This window comes from Dasypus novemcinctus, chromosome 3 (assembly GCF_030445035.2).
Source record: "Dasypus novemcinctus isolate mDasNov1 chromosome 3, mDasNov1.1.hap2, whole genome shotgun sequence".
Lineage (NCBI taxonomy): Eukaryota > Metazoa > Chordata > Mammalia > Cingulata > Dasypodidae > Dasypus > Dasypus novemcinctus.
Window position 1 is genome coordinate 114,415,425 of NC_080675.1, and position 18,233 is coordinate 114,433,657.

General features: G+C 36.8%; 1 protein-coding gene across 1 annotated transcript in view; it reads right to left on the minus strand.

Annotated features, from left to right (window-relative positions):
* TTBK2 (tau tubulin kinase 2) overlaps positions 1–18,233 on the minus strand; it is a 298,458-nt gene that overhangs the window by 131,031 nt on the left and 149,194 nt on the right. Inside the window, 2 exon segments of the mRNA XM_004466708.3 lie at positions 2,632–2,736; positions 12,140–12,280. Coding sequence (XP_004466765.2) covers positions 2,632–2,736; positions 12,140–12,280 — 246 coding nt within the window.

The following is an 18,233-nucleotide window of genomic DNA, read 5'->3' on the forward strand; positions in this document are numbered from 1 at the left end:
ATGTTACATTAAAAAAATATGAGGTCCCCATATACCCTCCACCCCCCTCACGCCACTCGTCCCCCTTTAACAACAATCTCCTCCATCATCATGAGACATTCATTGCATTTGGTGAATACATCTCTGAGCACTGCTGCAACTCATGGTCAATGGTCCACATCATAGCCCACACTCTCCTACAGTCCATCCAGCGAGCCACAGGAAGACATCCAATATCCGGTAACTGTCCCTGCAGCACCACCCAGGACAACTCCAACCCCTGAAAATGCCCCCACATCTCATCTCTTCCTCCCACTCCCTACCCCCAGCAGCCACCATGGTCATTTTCTCCACACCAAATGCCACATTTTCTTTGATTACTAATCACAGTAGTTCATGAATAGAATATCAGTAAGTCCACTCTAATCCATACTCTATTCCTCCATCCTGTGGACCTTGGAATGGTTGTGTCCACTCCACATTTATATCAAGAGGGGGCTTAGATTCCACATGGATGCTGGATGCAATTCTCCTGCTTTCAGTTGTAGGCACTCTTGGCTCCCTGGTGTGGTGGTTGACCTTCTTCACCTCCACGTTAGCTGAGTGGGATAAGTCCAATAAACCAGAGTGTGGGAGTTGCAAGTCTGTTAGGCCCAGGGCCTGGCTATCACATGGTCAGTCCAGAGATTCAGGTTCCCTGGGTATACATTAAACCCCAGCAACAACTACAGTTCCAGTAAAAGTAACAGGAGAGGCTTGTGAACAAAGATCATATCTGAGTCCAGCTCCATCACACAGAAACACAAACTCCAAAGTAGGGCTAACTGACACTCCATCTGCCATGACCATAGAACCTGTGGGTCTCTGTAGCCCTCAGAAGAACCAAACCTGGGGTTGTATCTCCTTTATCTGTCTCTGGGACTCTGCTCAGGTGTGCATAAGGGCAACCCCTCTGATAACCTCCCGGCTCTTTTTGGAGACTCATAGCCATATAAACTCATTTGTCCTTTCCATTTCCCCCTTTGATTCAGGTCAAAAAGCATTTTTAACTCCTGGTATTATATGTAGACTGAGATATTCTGCTGGTCCAAGTTGACCCTTTTATTCAAGGTCATTTTCTACTTACATCATCAGCTGGTACTTGATAGTAATCCCTCGGTGCCAGGGAGGCTCATCCACAGGAGTCATATCCCACACTGGGGGGGAGGCAATGCATTTACATGCTGAGTTTGACTTCGAGACTAGCCACATCTGAGCAACAAGGAGGCTCTCAGGAGGTAACTCTTAGGCACCCTGCAGCTCTAGGCTTTGTTCTTATTTTAGGTGAACAGGCTCACAAGCATAGTCATTAGTATCAAGGGCTCATTGTTGGACCTTCCTTCTTTTTTGGTCTTTGCCATTGCACTTGGGGGATTGTTGCTGTTCCTTTAGGGACTGTGATAGAGCTCCCCTGGCTAGGAACTCAGCACTCCCTCAGGATACATTTTAAATGTAGATTCAATAAGACTTGCTTCTGAATTGGATGTGATGTGTGTGAAGGGAAGAGAAGAATCAAGAATCACCCCTATGAAAATATCCAAACATTTTTATGTACCCTGGATATTTTCATAGGGGTGATTCTTGATTCTTCACACATCACATCCAATTCAGAATCAAGTATTACTGAATCTACATTTAAAATGTATCCTAAATATTACCCCTTCTCACCACCTTCATAAGCTAACACTTTACTCCCAGTCATAACCATGTATCCCCGGACCACAGCATTAGCCTTCTAACTTGCCTTTTTCTGATTCCACTCTTGCTCTTAATAGTTTCTACTTCACATAGTAGCCACAGTGACTTTTTAAGAAAACATGTATTTAATTGTGTTTGTCCCCCACTAAAATACAACCCCCACAAGACGCTCAATTTTGGCTTCTTACTCACCACTGTAGTACCAGCACCTAGATCCACGCCTCACACAAAATATGTGCCGCTTTACGGGTGAATGAGCATGAACGCTGTAGGCTCTAAAAGCTAAGAAACTGATATTTGGAACAGATACGGGACTCCAGAAATAGGTTCTATATAGTTTATTAAATTGAACATAAGTTCATTATCTTTCTTTCTACTTATTATCACAAGACCATCACTAAAACTGAGGAAAAGTCTACCATACTTTCTGGGTGCTTAAATTCTCATGTGGCTATATTTTAAATATAATTTACATTTATGTATAGAACAATTACTATATAGTTAGTGCATTAGAAAACAGTGTTTCAACTTTTGTGTGAATGACCTGCTAAAAATAAAAATTAACTACAATCAGTAACCAAGCTAAAACAAAACTTAAAATAAAAAGCAGATATCTGAAGAATTGTAACACATTAGAAAAGTCCTCAGACTGCAAAAAAGATCCCTGATTCCAAAGGGGTAATGTGTGTTCTTTGTATGAGACCACTCTGATTCTGCCTCTAAGGTTCTGTTTTAAATACCACAACTTTAAATGATAAAAGACATTACCTTCATCCTATAATTTAATCATAAACTCTGTATGCCACATCTTGGAATGACACCCACTTTAATACATAAGTATTTCTTCCTAAAAGCATTAATATATAAATAATAGGTTAATTCTCAAATACTTAATAATAATATGAAAAATCTTACTGGTCTGACGTCACCACAGGAGTTGGTAAACTGTCGAGCCAAGCCAAAATCAAGCATGTAACATTTCCTACACGTACTAGGAAAGCGACCCATGGCAAAGTTCGACTAGAAAAATTAAGAAAAAAAAACATTTTTATGATACTTAATCCTTATATCTTATCCTTCATATATTTTAATTCATATAATTTAAATATGTGAATTTCTATTTAAACTCTGTATATACACATCTTCTAAATACATTATTCTAGTCAATGATGTTTATTGGACATTAATATATAATTTAGTTGTGGGTTCTATTAAAGCCTAAACCAGGTAATCTTTTAAAAAAAACTTTATTCTAACACATTTGTATCCTCTTGTAGGTATAAAATAATTACTAGTTATTTTGAAGAGTAGCTGCTGGCATCATCATCCTTATTTTGCAAGAGAAAAGTTAGCAACAAAAAAATTAAGTGATGGGAGGACTGTGGGAAGATGATAGATAGAGTAGGAAGCTCCAGGCTTCAGTCCTTCAAACAAGGCAACTATTAAACAGGGAAGAACCATTTGAAACAACTATTATAAAACTCCAGAAGCTAGGAGAACACAGTAAGAGCAAGAAGAAGGAAGAGACTAATGAACTACGGTAGAGAATAATGAGTTTTCCCTCTCTGCATGGTAGTGGCTAGTGCCCATCCTCCACTCTTGTGGAAGGCCACCGCAGGGTCCAGTCCCTAGCTGGCATGCTGATGATAGAAAGGGGCATAGGAATTCTCTTCCCCAAAAATAGGGATGGGTACATGCAACCACTGATCACAGCTTGTGATTAGGGAATTCAGATTACTGGATCCTAGCTCTGAGCTACTGCTTCAACCAGCCTTGGACAAAGGTGGCAACAGTCATTGTATCAACACAACTGGGACGTGGGTAATAACAGTGGACATTTAAAAACACAGTACTTCCTCCAGGCTGCTAGAAAGAAAGTAGGGGGTCTCTATTCCCTGTGCAGGCTAGGAAAGCTAAGCTTGGGGAGCAATCCTTTTGATCCTCTCCCCAGAGCACTTTGGAGCCAGTCTTCACCCTTATCATGGGTCCCTGGCCCTGTTTGGCTGGGAAATACTGACTTGAGAAGACCTCTTCAGAGTGACCCTTCTCTCAGAATTTGCCCTCTAGGCAAAAGCAATTAGAGACAATGAAAGGAATGTAAAACTCTAAAGAGATAAAACAAAAACAAAGAGAACAGACTAAGATTCCAAGAGAACAGTGAAAAGGAAGCTTTCTCCTGGGGGTGAAACAATCACACAAAGAGTAATCTTAAAAATTGTTCTGCACATTTAGGATAAGAATCAGAAAAAGCTGAAAAAATCTGGTCAGTTAAGCACAGGCTATTCTAAATATCTAAAATAAGGGGAACTAAGCATTAAAGAAGAGTTTTGGGAAGTGGATGTGGCTCAAACGATTGAGCTCCTGCCTACCACATGGGAGGTCCCTGGTTCGGTTCCCAGTGCCTCCTAAAGAAGCCTACAAGCTGGTGTGGTGGGCAGTCATGGTAAGCTGACACAACAAGAGACACAAGAGAAGAGGCATAATGAGAGTCACAATAAAGCAGGGAGCAGATGTTCCCAGTGTCTCCTAAATAAGACGAGCAAGACAAGTAAGCTGACGTGACAGGCAGGCATGGAAAGCTAATGAGCAAGATGATGCAACTAGAGACACAAGAAGAAAAACACAATGAGTGACACAACATAGTAGGGAATGGAGGTGACTCAAGAGATTAGATGCCTCGCTCACGTATCAGAAGTCCTGGGTTCAGTTCCCAGTGCCTCCTAAAGAAACAAGGAAGATGAACAGACATAGCAAGTACAAACAATAAAGGGGTGGGTAGAAATAAACAAAATAAATATTTAAAAAAAAAAAAAAGAAGAGTCTTAACATAAAGCCCATCAACAATAAATACACAAGCAAAAGAGAAACTGACCTTCAGAGTAAACTTATCAAGATATTGAGACTCCTAGACATCAGCTAAAAATTACAAACCACACTAAGAAACAGAAAGATATGATCCAGCCAAGGAAACAAATTAAAACGTCAGAAAAGACACAGAATTCAGAACAACTTATCAAAGAAGTTCAAGCAAATCTCCTAAACCAATTCAAGGACATGAAGGAAAACATGACTAAAGAGATAAAAGATATGAATACAATGTATGAGCATAAAGAACAATTTGGGGAAACGGACTTGGTCCAGTGGTTAGGGCGTCCGTCTACCACATGGGAGGTCTGCGGTTCAAACCCCGGGCCTCCTTGATCCGTGTGGAGCTGGCCCATGCGCAGTGCTGATGCTCGCAAGGAGTGTCGTGCCACGCAGGGGTGTCCCCCGCATAGCGGAGCCCCACGTGCAAGGAGTGCACCCATAAGGAGAGCCGCCCAGCGCGAAAGAAAGAGCAGCCTGCCGAGGAATGGCGCCGCCCACACTTCCCTTGCCACTGACGACAATAGAAGCGGACATAGAAACAAGACGCAGCAAATAGACACAGAGAACAGACAACCGGGGGGGGGGGGGGGGGGGGGGAATTAAAAATAAATCTTAAAAAAAAAAAAAACAATTTGAAGGTATAAATAGAAAAATAACAGAAATTATGGAAATGAAAGGCACAACAGAAGATATTAAAAAAACATTAGAGGCATACAAGAGCAGATTTCAATATTCAGAAGAAAGAATAAGTGAAATAGAAGATAGAAAATAAAAATCTTACAGGGGGAAAAAAACAGAAAAAAGAATAGAAAAATCTGAGGAGTGTCTCAGAGATTTGAGTGATGACAATATGTGCACACAAATGTGCACCATGGGTATCCCAGAAGGAAAGAGAAGGGAAAAGGAGCAAAAAAAGTATCTGAAGAAATAATGGCCAAAATTTCCCAACTCTTAGCAAAGCCATAAATATACATGTCCAAGAAGGGCAACATACTCCAAATATAATAAATTCTAATAGACCTACTCTGAGACATATACTAATCAGAATGTCAAATGCCAAAGACAGAGAATTCTCAAAGAAGCAAGAGAAAAGCAAATTGTTACATACAAGGGATCCACAATAAGACTCTGTGCCAATTTCTCATTAAAAAAAAAAAAGCAAGAAGGTGCCAATTTCTCATTAAAAAAAAAAAAAAAGAAGCAAGAAGGCAATGGTATTATATATTTAATGCACTGAAAGAGAAAAACTGTTAGCCAAAAATTCTCTCTCCAGCAAACCTGTCCTTCAAAGATTTAAAAATAGTAACAGATAAACAGAATTCAATAACAAAAGACTAGCACTCCAAGAATTCTAAAAGAAGTTCTACACCTTTAAAGGAAAAGACAGAAGAGAGTGGCTTAGAGTAGTGTGAAGAAATGAAGATTATCAGTAAGGGTAATAAAAAAGGGTAAAAAGAGGGAAGAAATTATATATTTATATATATATGGCATATAAAATCCAAGGGAAAAAATGGCTGAAGTAAGTACTGTCTCTACAGTAATAACCTGAATGTTAATGAGCAAAAGTCCTCATTAAAAAGGCACAGACTTGCAGAATGGATTACATACTATATTACAGGAGACCCAAAGACACAAATAGGTTGAAAGTGAAAGGCTGGAAAAAGATACTCCATGCCAAAAGTAACTAAGAAAGAGCTGAGGTAGCTATACTAATGTAAGACAAAGTGACTTTAAATGTGAAACTGTTATAAGACAGAAAAAAAGGACACCATATACTAATAAAAGGGGCAATCCAGCAGGAGGAAATAACAAAAATGTTTATACACCTAAACATGGTGCCCCAAAATACATGAGGCAAACTCTGGCAAAGCTGAAAGGAGAAATAGACGTCTCTACAATAAGAGTTGGAAACATCGATACAGCACTCTCACAGAACCTGGCTGAGGATCAATAAGAAAACAGAACTTGAATAATATTATATTATGAATGAACTAGACCTAACAGACATACACAGAACAATGCACTGCAAAACAGCAGGTTACACATTCTTCTCAAGTTCTCATGGATCATTCTCTAGGAGAGAGCACATATTGAGATGCAAAACAGGTCTCAATAAATTTAAAAAGACTGAAATTCTACAAAACATTCTCTGATCAGAGTGGAATGAATCAATAATAGGTGGAGAACTGGAAAAGTCACAAATACATAGAAGTTAACACACTCTGAAACAATCAGTGGATCAAAGAATAAACTGCAAGAGAAATCAGTAAATATGAGACAAATGAAAATAAGAATATGACATACCAAAACTTATAGGATGCAGTAAAGGCAAGGCTCAGAGAGAAATGTATAGTCCAGAACACATACACTGAAAAAGAAGAGCTGAAAATCAAAGACCTAACACCTGGAGGAACTATAAAAAGAACAGCAAACTAATCCCAAAGCAGGCAGAAGGAAAGAAGTAGATTAAAGCAGAAACAATTAAGAATAGAAAAAAAAAGAATTAACAAAACCAAAGTTGGTTTTTTGAGAAGAGCAATAAAATTGACAAACCCTTAGCTAGACTAAGAAAAAAAGAAAGAATATGCAAATAAATACAATCAGGAATGAAGGAAGGACATTACAACAGACCCCACAGAATTAAAAAGGATCACAAGATGATACTATGAACAACCATATATACCAAAAAATAGACAACCTACACGGAAAGGACAAATTCCTAGAAACATACAAACAACCTACACTGACTCTAGAAGAAAAAAAAAGACTTCAACAGACAAATTACAAGTAAAGAGATTGAATCAGTCATCAAAACCATCCCAAAACAGAAAAGCCCAGGACCATAGGTCTTCACAGGGGAATTCGACTAATCATTTAAAAAAGAATTGATACCATTCTTGCCCAAATTCTTCCAAAAAATTGAAGAGGCAAGAATACTCCCTAACATCATGGGGCTGACATCACTCTAATAAGAAAGCCAGATAAAAATACTACAAGAAAAGAAAAATTTCTAACTAATCTCTCTTAGAAATATAAATGTAAAAATTCTCAACAAAACACATGCAAGTCAAATCCAACAGAACATTAAAATAATTATACATCATGATCAAGTGGGTTTTAAACTAGATATGCAAGGGTGGTTCAACACACGAAAATCAATATAATACATCACATTAACAAAATGAAGGGTGAAAACCCACATGATTATCCTGATTGATGCAGAAAAGGCACTGGACAAAATCCAGCATTCTTTAATAAAATCACTTTGAAAGATAGGAATAGAAGGAAACTTCCTTAACATGATACAGGGCATAAATGAAAAACCCTCAGCTACCATCATACTCAGTGGTGAAAGACTGAAAGCTTTCCCTGTAAGACTGAGAAGTCAAGGATGCTCACTGTCACCACTGTTATTCAAAATTGTGCTATAAGTTCTAGCCAGAGAAGGTAGCCAAAAGAAATAAAAGATACCCAAATTGGACGGGAAGTAAAACTTTGCTATTTGCAGATGCGGATGACATGATCCTATAAAAAGTTCCCAAAAATTTACAACAAAGCTACCAGAGTTAACAAATGGGTTCAGCAAAGGGGCAGTGCATAAGATGAACATGCAAAAATCAGTAATGTTTCTATACACTAGTAACAAGAAATCTAAGAAATCAAGAAAAATTCTATTTACAATAGTAACCAAATGAATCAAATATATAGGAATAAATTTAACCAAGGATATAAAGAACTTGTACATAAAAAACTACAAAACACTGCTTTAAAAAATCAGAGTAGAATTGAATAGATGGAGGGACATTCCATGTTCATAGATCTGAAAACTAAATATAGTTAAGATGTCAGTTCTACCCAAACTGATTTACAGATTCAACACAGTCACAATCAAAACTTCAACAACTTACTTTGCAGAAATGGAAAAGCCAATTATCAAATTTATTTGGAAGGGTAACAGACTCTGAATAGCCAAAAATATCTTGAAAAAGAAGAATGTAGTTGCACAATTTACATTCCTGACTTTAAAGCATATTACAAAGCTACAGCAGTCAAAACAGCATGGTACTGGCATAAGGACTGATATATTTACCAATGTAATTGAATTGAGATTTCAGAAATAGACCCTCAAATCTACAGCCAACTGACTTTTTACAAGACTGCCAAGTCAATTAAAAGTTAAGAGAATAGTCTTTTCAATAAATGGTGCTTGGAGAAGTGGGTATCCATCTACAAAACAATGAAAAAGGACCCTTATCTTACACCATCTATAAAAATTAATTCCAAAGGTATCTAAGACCTAAATATAAGAACCAGGACTATAAAACTCCTAGAAGAAAATGTAGGAAAGCCTCCTCAAGATCTTGTGGTGGGGGAAGCGGACTTGGCCCAGTGGTTAGGACATCCGACTACCACATGGGAGGTCTGCGGTTCAAACCCCGGGTCTCCTTGACCCGTGTGGAGCTGGCCCACATGCAGTGATGATGCGCGCAAAGAGTGCCGTGCCTTGCAGAGGTGTCCCGAGTAGGGAAGCCCCACGCGCAAGGAGTGCGCCCCGTAAGGAGAGCCGCCCAGCAAAAGAAAGTGCAGCCTGCCTAAGAACGGTGCCACACACATGGAGAGCTGACACAAGATGATGCAACAAAAAGAAACACAGATTCCTTTGCCGCTGACAACAACAGAAGTGGGTGAAGAAGACACAGCAAATAGACACAGAGAACAGACAACGGTGGGGGAGTGCGGGGAAAGAGGAGAGAAATAAATAAATAATAAATCTTTAAAAAAAAAAGATCTTGTGGTGGGCAACTGTTTCTTAGACTTTATACTCAGAGAAGACAGAATGAAAGAAAAAGAAAACAAAGAGAAATGGGACCTCATCAAATTAAAAACTTTGGGCAAAAGACTTTGTAAAGAAAAGGAAAAGACAACTTATTCAATGGGAGAAAGTATTTGGAAACCATCTATCTGATAACGGTTTAATATTCACAATATATAAAGAAATCCTACAACTCAACATTAAAAAGACAGCCTAATTTAAAACTAAGCAAAAGACTGAACAGACAGTTCTTTAAAGACGATATACAAATGGCTAAAAATGTACATGAAAAGATGTTCAACATCACTAGCTATTAGGGAAACTCAAGTCAGAATCATAATGAGATATCATTTCACACCAATTAGAATGGCCACTATTGTAAGGACAGAGAACTGCAAGCGTTGCAGAAAATATAGAGAAACAGGGACACTCATTCATTTACTAGTGGCAACGTAAAATGGTGTAGCCGCTGTGGAAGACAGTTTGTCCCTTCCTCATAAAGCTAAGTATAGCATTACCATATAATCTGGCAAACACTCTACTAGGTATATTCCCTGAAGAAGTGAAAGCAGGGACTCAGATATCTGCACATCAATGTTCATAGTGGCATTATTCACAAGTGCCAAACAATAGAAATAACCCAGGTGTCCATCAGTCAATGAATGGATAAAAAAAAAATGTGGTATAGACACACAATGGAGTATGATTCATCCGTAAAAAGGAAGGAAGTCCTGACGCATGTGACAATTTGTATGAACCTTGAAGACATTATGTTAAGTGAATTAAGCCAGACAAAAGGACAAATATTGTATGATCTCACTGTTATGAACTAATCATAATAAGTTTATTGAGGTAGAATCGAGAATATAGTTTACCAGGAGATAGACTGGGGTAAGACAATAGGGAGTTGATGTTTAACTTGTACAGATTATCTATTTAGGCTGATGGTAAAGGTTTGAAAATAGATGGTGGTGATGGCAGTACATTATTGTGAGTGTAATCAATAATATTGAGGTATGTGAGTGAAGATGGTTAGAAAAAAAACTTTAGGATGTACATATTACTGGAATAAAAATGTAAAAATAAAACATAGCACTGTATGTATATAGAGATGATGGACAAGAGTTAATAGACCAAATATAAGAAGGTTATTTCATGAATTATAACAAATATAGGATACCAGTAAAGGTGTAGGGTAGTATTTGGGGGAAAATATGCCTAATGTAAATAATGGATGATAGAACTATTTTAATAATCTTTTATCAGCTATAACAAAGGGAGAACTACTCTTAAATAAAATAGTATAATTATAAAAAAAGTGCTATCATCAACTGTAACAAATATTCCACACTAATGCAAGGTGTTGGTGGTGGGGTGGGGTGTGGTAATCCTGCACATTATGCGTGATTGTTCTGCAAATTCACAACTTCTCTAATAAAAAAATTTAATATAAAAATTTACTTGACTGCATAAGGTTACACACAGAACAACACTGACTTAACTAGAACCAGAACTCTAAGTGCACTGAAATTCTAGGCTAAGTCACTGCTTAAAAGACAACCCAAACACCACTTTTTAAAATGGGAAGAACTAGCAGTAGGCAAAAACAAATGCATAGCTCAGAAACTTAAAATAATTTCCTATTGAACACTATAAAGCTGAATTTCCCTAAGTCTAAAAAATTAAAATATAATTGAAGAAAACATTTCAAAAGACACTTAAGGAAAATATATCTTGCACTATTGTATTAAAAACAAATGTAACATTAAATGTCCACAATTTTGCAAACAAAGGAATTTATGAAAGTAAAAGCCAAATTTCTTAACAAAATGGTTAGCTTTTATTTTAAAATATTGTTCTACTTAGAGAGCTTTCTGACAAAAAAGGAAACTCTACAAATCACCATGGCTCTCAAATAATGACATTTATTTTGGCATGGAAATAAGAGTAGAAGAAATGCTATATTACATTAAAAAGTGACTTCCTTTTAATTTTAGATGGAATTTTCATGTAAACTATTCAATTTTAGAAATCATGTTAAATGGCTATAATTTTCAATCACATTAACACATGGCAAATTTATAATAAATACATTATATCAGCAATGGATCGTTTCTTCTTATGAACAATAAAACACTGAAAAGGAAAAAATAAAAGCAATTTTTAAAGTTGTAGAAATGACAATTTCTAAGAAAAACAATAGAAAAAAGGATGTTACTATATTGCACAGCAGCAGGAGAAAAATAAGGTCTTATATAAGTGATGGTTTCTTTTAACCACAATGTGTCACTATATTTCAAAGATCACAATGTCAGCATCTAAAAGCAATCTAGAAATATATACATTTACATATATTTTTTTAAAAAACCATTATACTGGAAAAGAAATCCAAAGAATAGCTACAATTTAGCCATAAGGGTAAGAAATAATTAGTAATGTTAGCACACATAACAGTCAAGCATATACCATTTTTAAATTGGCCGCGGAGCAGATTTCATTGCAGGAGAAAAGTTCTTGAAAATAAGTGTTAGTTTATAATTATCACTTTTATATTTTTCAAAAATTAAAAGACAAGTTAAATTTCTGCTTTTGAGCAAAAGTTTATCTCTAAAGAGATAAAGAAATATATTACCTTGTACTTAAAGCAAATACAGAAAACTACATTTGTATTTTACTGTGCCCCATCGTAATATTGAAAGTACCTAGCAAACTCATTCTGTGTTCTGGCTGGAAAAGGCCTACCGGTTTGATGTCTCGGTGCAAAAATCCCACAGAATGGATGCTTTCAATAGACTCCAGAATCTGTCTGCCCAGCCGAAGAGTAGTGCTAATGGTGAAGGTGCCCCGGGACTGGCTACGGCGTAGATCTGCTAAATTACGACCCTATAAAAAACCAAATAAACATTTTCAAATGTGGTACCAATATTCTATGTTATACCACAAGACCAAGAAATTATTTTACCTTTAAAAAAATGTTCTGATTGAATACCAAGGGTTTTTACCCAAATGGTGATCTTCTTACTCAAGAGATTTCCTTAAGATAAGGACATGAATTTTTCAGACAAATTTAAGAATAATCAAAGTTTTTTAATACATCATATTTCTGAATCATGTTTCCCTTTATCTCTGTTGTCATAACAAAGTATAGTCTTGATTATTTAAAAAGATATAACATATGTAACCCAGAGTAGTAATTCCTCTTTACTATCTGTCACATAATAATAAATTTACTAAACCTTTATGCATCATAGTTCCCTCATAAAATGGGTCTACTAATACTTATATGATCAGTCAGGTTTCTCTAGGCACAGGAGACATATGTAAATAATATGAAATTTTTATAAGAATGAAATGAACCATCACAATACATCACAGTATTTAGAATTCTGACACACAGTAAACAATAAATGCTAAAAATTGTTATGTCCAAACATGATAATGAATGTCTTAAATCAATACCATTACTTACAGCAATATGTAAAAGCCATGGATATAGGTAGCCTGTGCCAGATGTATTAATAATGATTGCATTAAATCCTCAGAGCAGCACTCTAAACAAAAGTTGTTATTCCTGTTTTACAACTGAGGAAACTCACGCTAAGAGTGGTTGAATAATGTTGACCTGTTACCAGTTCTACTTCTCAAGGAGTGAAGACTGGCTACCATTATCACAAGGAGATTTAAGTATCTCAACCTCTTTATTCACAGAACTCTCTAGTGTACATTTAAGTAGTTAACAACACTAATTGAATTTCATCAATTAAAAAGTTGATTACTTTTTAAAAACTATTAAATTCTAAGATTACTTAAGTACCATTCAAAAAATAAATTAGATAGTACTTAAGTAATATAAGAACTTAAAAATTACAGGAATATCACAGTCTTTCATACTTTTACAACAAAGCTACTAGAGTTCAGCAAAGTGGCAGGATACAGGGTCAAAACACAAATTTCAATTATGCTTCTATTCATTAGTAGTGAGCACTCTGAGAAGAAAAATTTTTTTTTTAAATTCCATTTACAATAGCCACTAAAACAATCAAATATCAAAGAATAAATTTAACCAAGGATGTAAAGGATCTGTACTCAGAAAACACTACAAAACACTTCAAAAAGAAATCAAACAAGACCTAAACAAATGGAAGGACATTCTGTGTTCATGGATTGGAAGACCAAATATCATTAAAATATCAAATCTACCCAAATTGATTTACAGCTTGAACATAATCCCAATCAAAATTCCAGGAGCCTACTCTACAAAATGAAAAAGTTAAGGGAACCTGAAGTGGCTCAACTGATAGCGCGTGTGCCGCGGAGAGCTGACGGCCCATGCACAGCGGAGAGCTGGCGCAGCAAGATGACACAGCAAAGGAAGACAAGCAGATACAGAAAAAATGCGCAGTGAATGGACACAAAAAAGAGACAGCAAGAGAATGGAACATGCCTCAAGGGGGGGAATAAATAAATAATCTTTTTTTAAAAAAAAAAAAAAGAAATAGATCTTCATATCTATGGTCAATTAAGTATTTTTTATTTTTTAAAGAAGCTTTAGATTACATAAATGTTACATCAAAAATATAGGGGTTTCCCATATACCCAGTGCCCTCCTCCTTTTCCCCTCTCCCCTATTAATAAACATTTTACATGTGGATGGTACATTTGTTAAAACTGATGAACACATATTGAAGCACTGCTACTAACCACAGTCTACAGTTTACATTATGGTTTACACTTTGCGCCACATAATTTTTTATAGGTTTTGACAAAATGTATAATAGCCTATATACATCATTGCAATGTCATGCAGAACCTTTTCACTGTCCCAAAAATATCCCATGCTATACCTATTCTTCTCTCTCCCTCCCCTTAGAACCTCTGGTGACCACTGCCTTTATATAATGTTACAAGTTCTTTCATCACTAGAATAGTAATAAATCTACTTTAGTTCATAGTTCTATTCCTCCCCTTCGGTGTGTTCATTCCTTAATCTTGAGTATTCTGGGATAGTGACACCCACTCTGCTTCCAATTGAGAGGGGGCTTTTATCCCATGAGGCAGATAAATGGAACTGTCTTGCTTGCAGTTGTAGATACTCTCTGTTATTTGGCATAGGCGCTGTCCATAATCATCCTTTTGTTAGTTGTCCTGGGTTAGTCCAATGAACTGTAGAGTAGATGATGGCTGCAACTCTGCTGAGATCCAGGGCTCAACAGGCATATGAATAGCCAGAAGATTTAAGACTCTGGGACACTTATTTAACAGATACAGTCCTCTTTACAGGTTCAAATAAAAGGGTCATAAGAGCCATGTATAGGAAAATTATGAATGAGTCTAATCCTGATATACTGTGGGGACAGGTTATCATATATTCTAAGGTAAGGAACACTGAAAGGGTGCTGAATTCCTGGGATTGTCTGCACTGTCTACAGTGTCTAGATGTTTCTAGAGCCCTTAGGAGAATCCCCTGCTAGAGGCACCATTGCTGTGGCAATGAGATCCTCCCGAGATTTCCTTATATGCATAAGCATAACTTCTGGAATGGCTTCCCAACACACTTTGAAATATCTTAGCCATAAAAAACACATTCGTATGTTCTATTTCACCCTTTTGGTCAAGGTCTTTATCCAAATGCTTCATCTGATGGTGCCTGGTTAAAATCCCTTGGTGCCAGGGAAGCACATCCCCAAGAGTCATGTCCTATGCTAGGGGGGAAGGCAGTGTGTTTATACGCTGAGTTTGGCTTAGTGAGTGACCACATTTAAGCAACAAGGAGGCTGTCAGGAGGTAATTCTTAGGCAATATATAATACCAGACTAAGTTTCAATTTCACAAGAACAAGGTTTATAAGTACAAGCATCATTATCAAGAGCCTGGTGTATTGGTCTGTCCGCCTTCACTAGGTACTGCCCATGTACTCTAGGGATTCTTGCCACTCTATTAGAGAATTTAACAGGACACTGCAGGATGGGAATTTAATATTCTTTCTGTTACTGTGTGGGTATCCACCCACTGAGACAACATACCATGCATGGTCAAACAATTTTTGACAAGGCTACCAAGTCCACTCAACTGAAAGACAGAACAGTCTCTTCAACACATGGTGCTAGGAGAACTGGATATACATATCAAAACAATGAAAGAAGACCCCTATCTCATACCCTATACCAAAATTAACTCAAAATGGATTAAAGACCTAAATATAAAAGCTAGAACCATAAGACTGCTGGAAGAAAATGTAGGGACACATCTTCAAGATCTTGTGGTTGGCCATAGTTGGTTTCTTAAACTTTACATGAGCTATGAAAAGAAAATTAGGTAAATGGGACCTCCTCAAAATTAGATATTTTTGTGCTTCAAAGGACTTTGTGAAGAAAGTGAAAAGGCAGTCTATTTTTAATGTGAGAAAATATTTGGAAACCACATATCTGATAAGGATTTAATATCCATGATATCTGAAGAGATCCTACAACTCAACAATAAAAAGAGAAATAACCAAATTTTAAAATGGGCAAAATATTTGAATAGACATTTTTCCAAAGAGGAAATACAAATTGCAAAAACATGTTCATATTAGAGAGATTATTAGAAAAGATGTTCAATATCATTAGCTATTAGGGAAATGCAAATCAAATCTACAATGAGATATTATTTCACATCCACCAGAATTGGAAAAACAAAACAAAACAAAACTACAGGTATTGGAGAAGATGTCCAGAAATAGGAACACTTATTCATTGTTACTGAAAATGTAGAATGGTGCAGCTACTGTGAAAGACTATTTGGTAGTTCCTTAGTGTATTAGTGTATTAGTCAGCCAAAGGGGTGCTGATGCAAAATATCAGAAATCTGTTGGTATTTATTTGGGGTAGAAGTTTACAGTTACCAGACCATAAAGCGTAAGTTACTTCTCTCACCAAAGTCTTTTGTCACATGTTGGAGCAAGATGGCTGCCAACGTGTGCCAGGGTTCAGAGTTCTTCTCTTTCTGAGTTCTTCTCTTTACTGGGTTCATTTCTCCCTGGGCTCAGCTCCTTTGTTTTCTCCAAAAGATCAGCTGTAGACTATGAGGCTCTCTAGGCTTTACCTCTCTCCACAAGGCCAGCTGTAGACTATCAGGTGACCAGCCTCTCTCTCTTCAGGGCTCTCTCTCCCCCTCTCTCTCTCCCCAGGGATTCTGCCATGTCTAAGGAGCCATCTCTATTCCTCTGTGTTCTTCTCCTGGGTGTTCACTTTCCGGGCTCCAGCTCAAAACTCCAGCATCAAAACTCTAACTCTGTCCTTTGCCATGTCTTTTATCTGTGAGTTCCCACCAAGGGGCAGGGACTCAACTCCCTACTGATGTGGTCCAATCAAAGCCCTAATCATAATTTAGTTACACCCAGGTACAGACCAGTTTACAAACATAATCTGATATCTATTTTTGGAGTTCATGAACCATATCAAACTGCTACACTTAGGAAGTTAAAAATAGATCTGTCAATCTCACTACTAGGTATATACTTAGAAGAACTGAAAGCAGCAATGCAGACATGTGCACACCAATGATCATAGTGGCATTATGCACAATTGCCAAAAGATGGAAACAACCCTGATGTCCATATCTGATGACTGGATAAACAGACTGTGGAATATACATGTGATGGAATATTATTCAGTTGTAAGAAGAAATGCAGTTGTGATGCATATTACTACACATGGATGAACTTTAAGGACATGTTAGTGAAGCAAGCTACATAAAAAAGGACAAATATTGTATAATCTCTCTAATATGAAATAAATATACTGAGCAAACTCATGAGTTAATAGCTAAAATATAGGTCAAAAGAAGTTAGAATGAGGATAGAAAATGGGGAGCTGAGGCTTAATTCGTGCAGAATTTGTGATAAGGTTGATTGTAAATGTATAGAAGCGATGATAGCACATTATAGTCAATGTAATTAGCAGCACTAATATATGGGTATGATAGTGGTCGAAAGGGAAAGTTTAAGGAAAGTTTAGGGTCACGTATGTCATTACAAGGAAAACTAAAGGATGAAGCATGGGACTGTATTGCATAGTGAACTCTATTGTGGACAATGAATGTGGTTAATAGTACAAATGGAAGGAAGAATGTTTTTCCATGAATCAGAACAAGCATAAGTTAACATTACAAGATGCTAATAATTGTGTGGTATTTGGGCAAAAATACACCCAGACTAAACTATGCACTGTAGGGAATAATAACATATTTATATTTTTCCATCAATTGAAAAAAAAAGATTATGCTAAGTGAAAGAACCCAGACACAAAGTACTATATATTTTTTCACTCCATATATACAAAGTGTAAATATAAACAATGTATTGGCAAGGAAGGTTAGAAGAATTGAAAGGTGACTGCTAAGGGGTAGGGGGCTTTACTTTTTAGAGTAATGAAAATGTTCTAATATTGACTGAGGTGATGAATGCACAACTGATTATACCAAAAGTCACTGAATGTACACTTTAGAGTTTAGATGGACTGTATGGTATGTGACTATGTCTCAATAAAATTGTGGAAAGAAAATAAGAAAAAGTAAATGAAAAGGAGAAAAAGAAAAGGGAAAAGGAGGGAAATACTGGACTGTACAGGGGAATTTAGAGTCATACACATACCCAGGACAGGATACACACCCAGGACAGGAAAAGACCTAAGAAGATCTGAATTTTTCACCACCGACTATGATAGGCATAGTGCAAGCAGGAAATAAAGGCTGAGAAAGAATTGTGAAGGCCTGGCTGGCTAAGTGTCAACAGAGTACCTCAGCACTAGATTTCCCTAGACTGATTAAGGAAAAATAAGGAGAAGATTCAAATTAC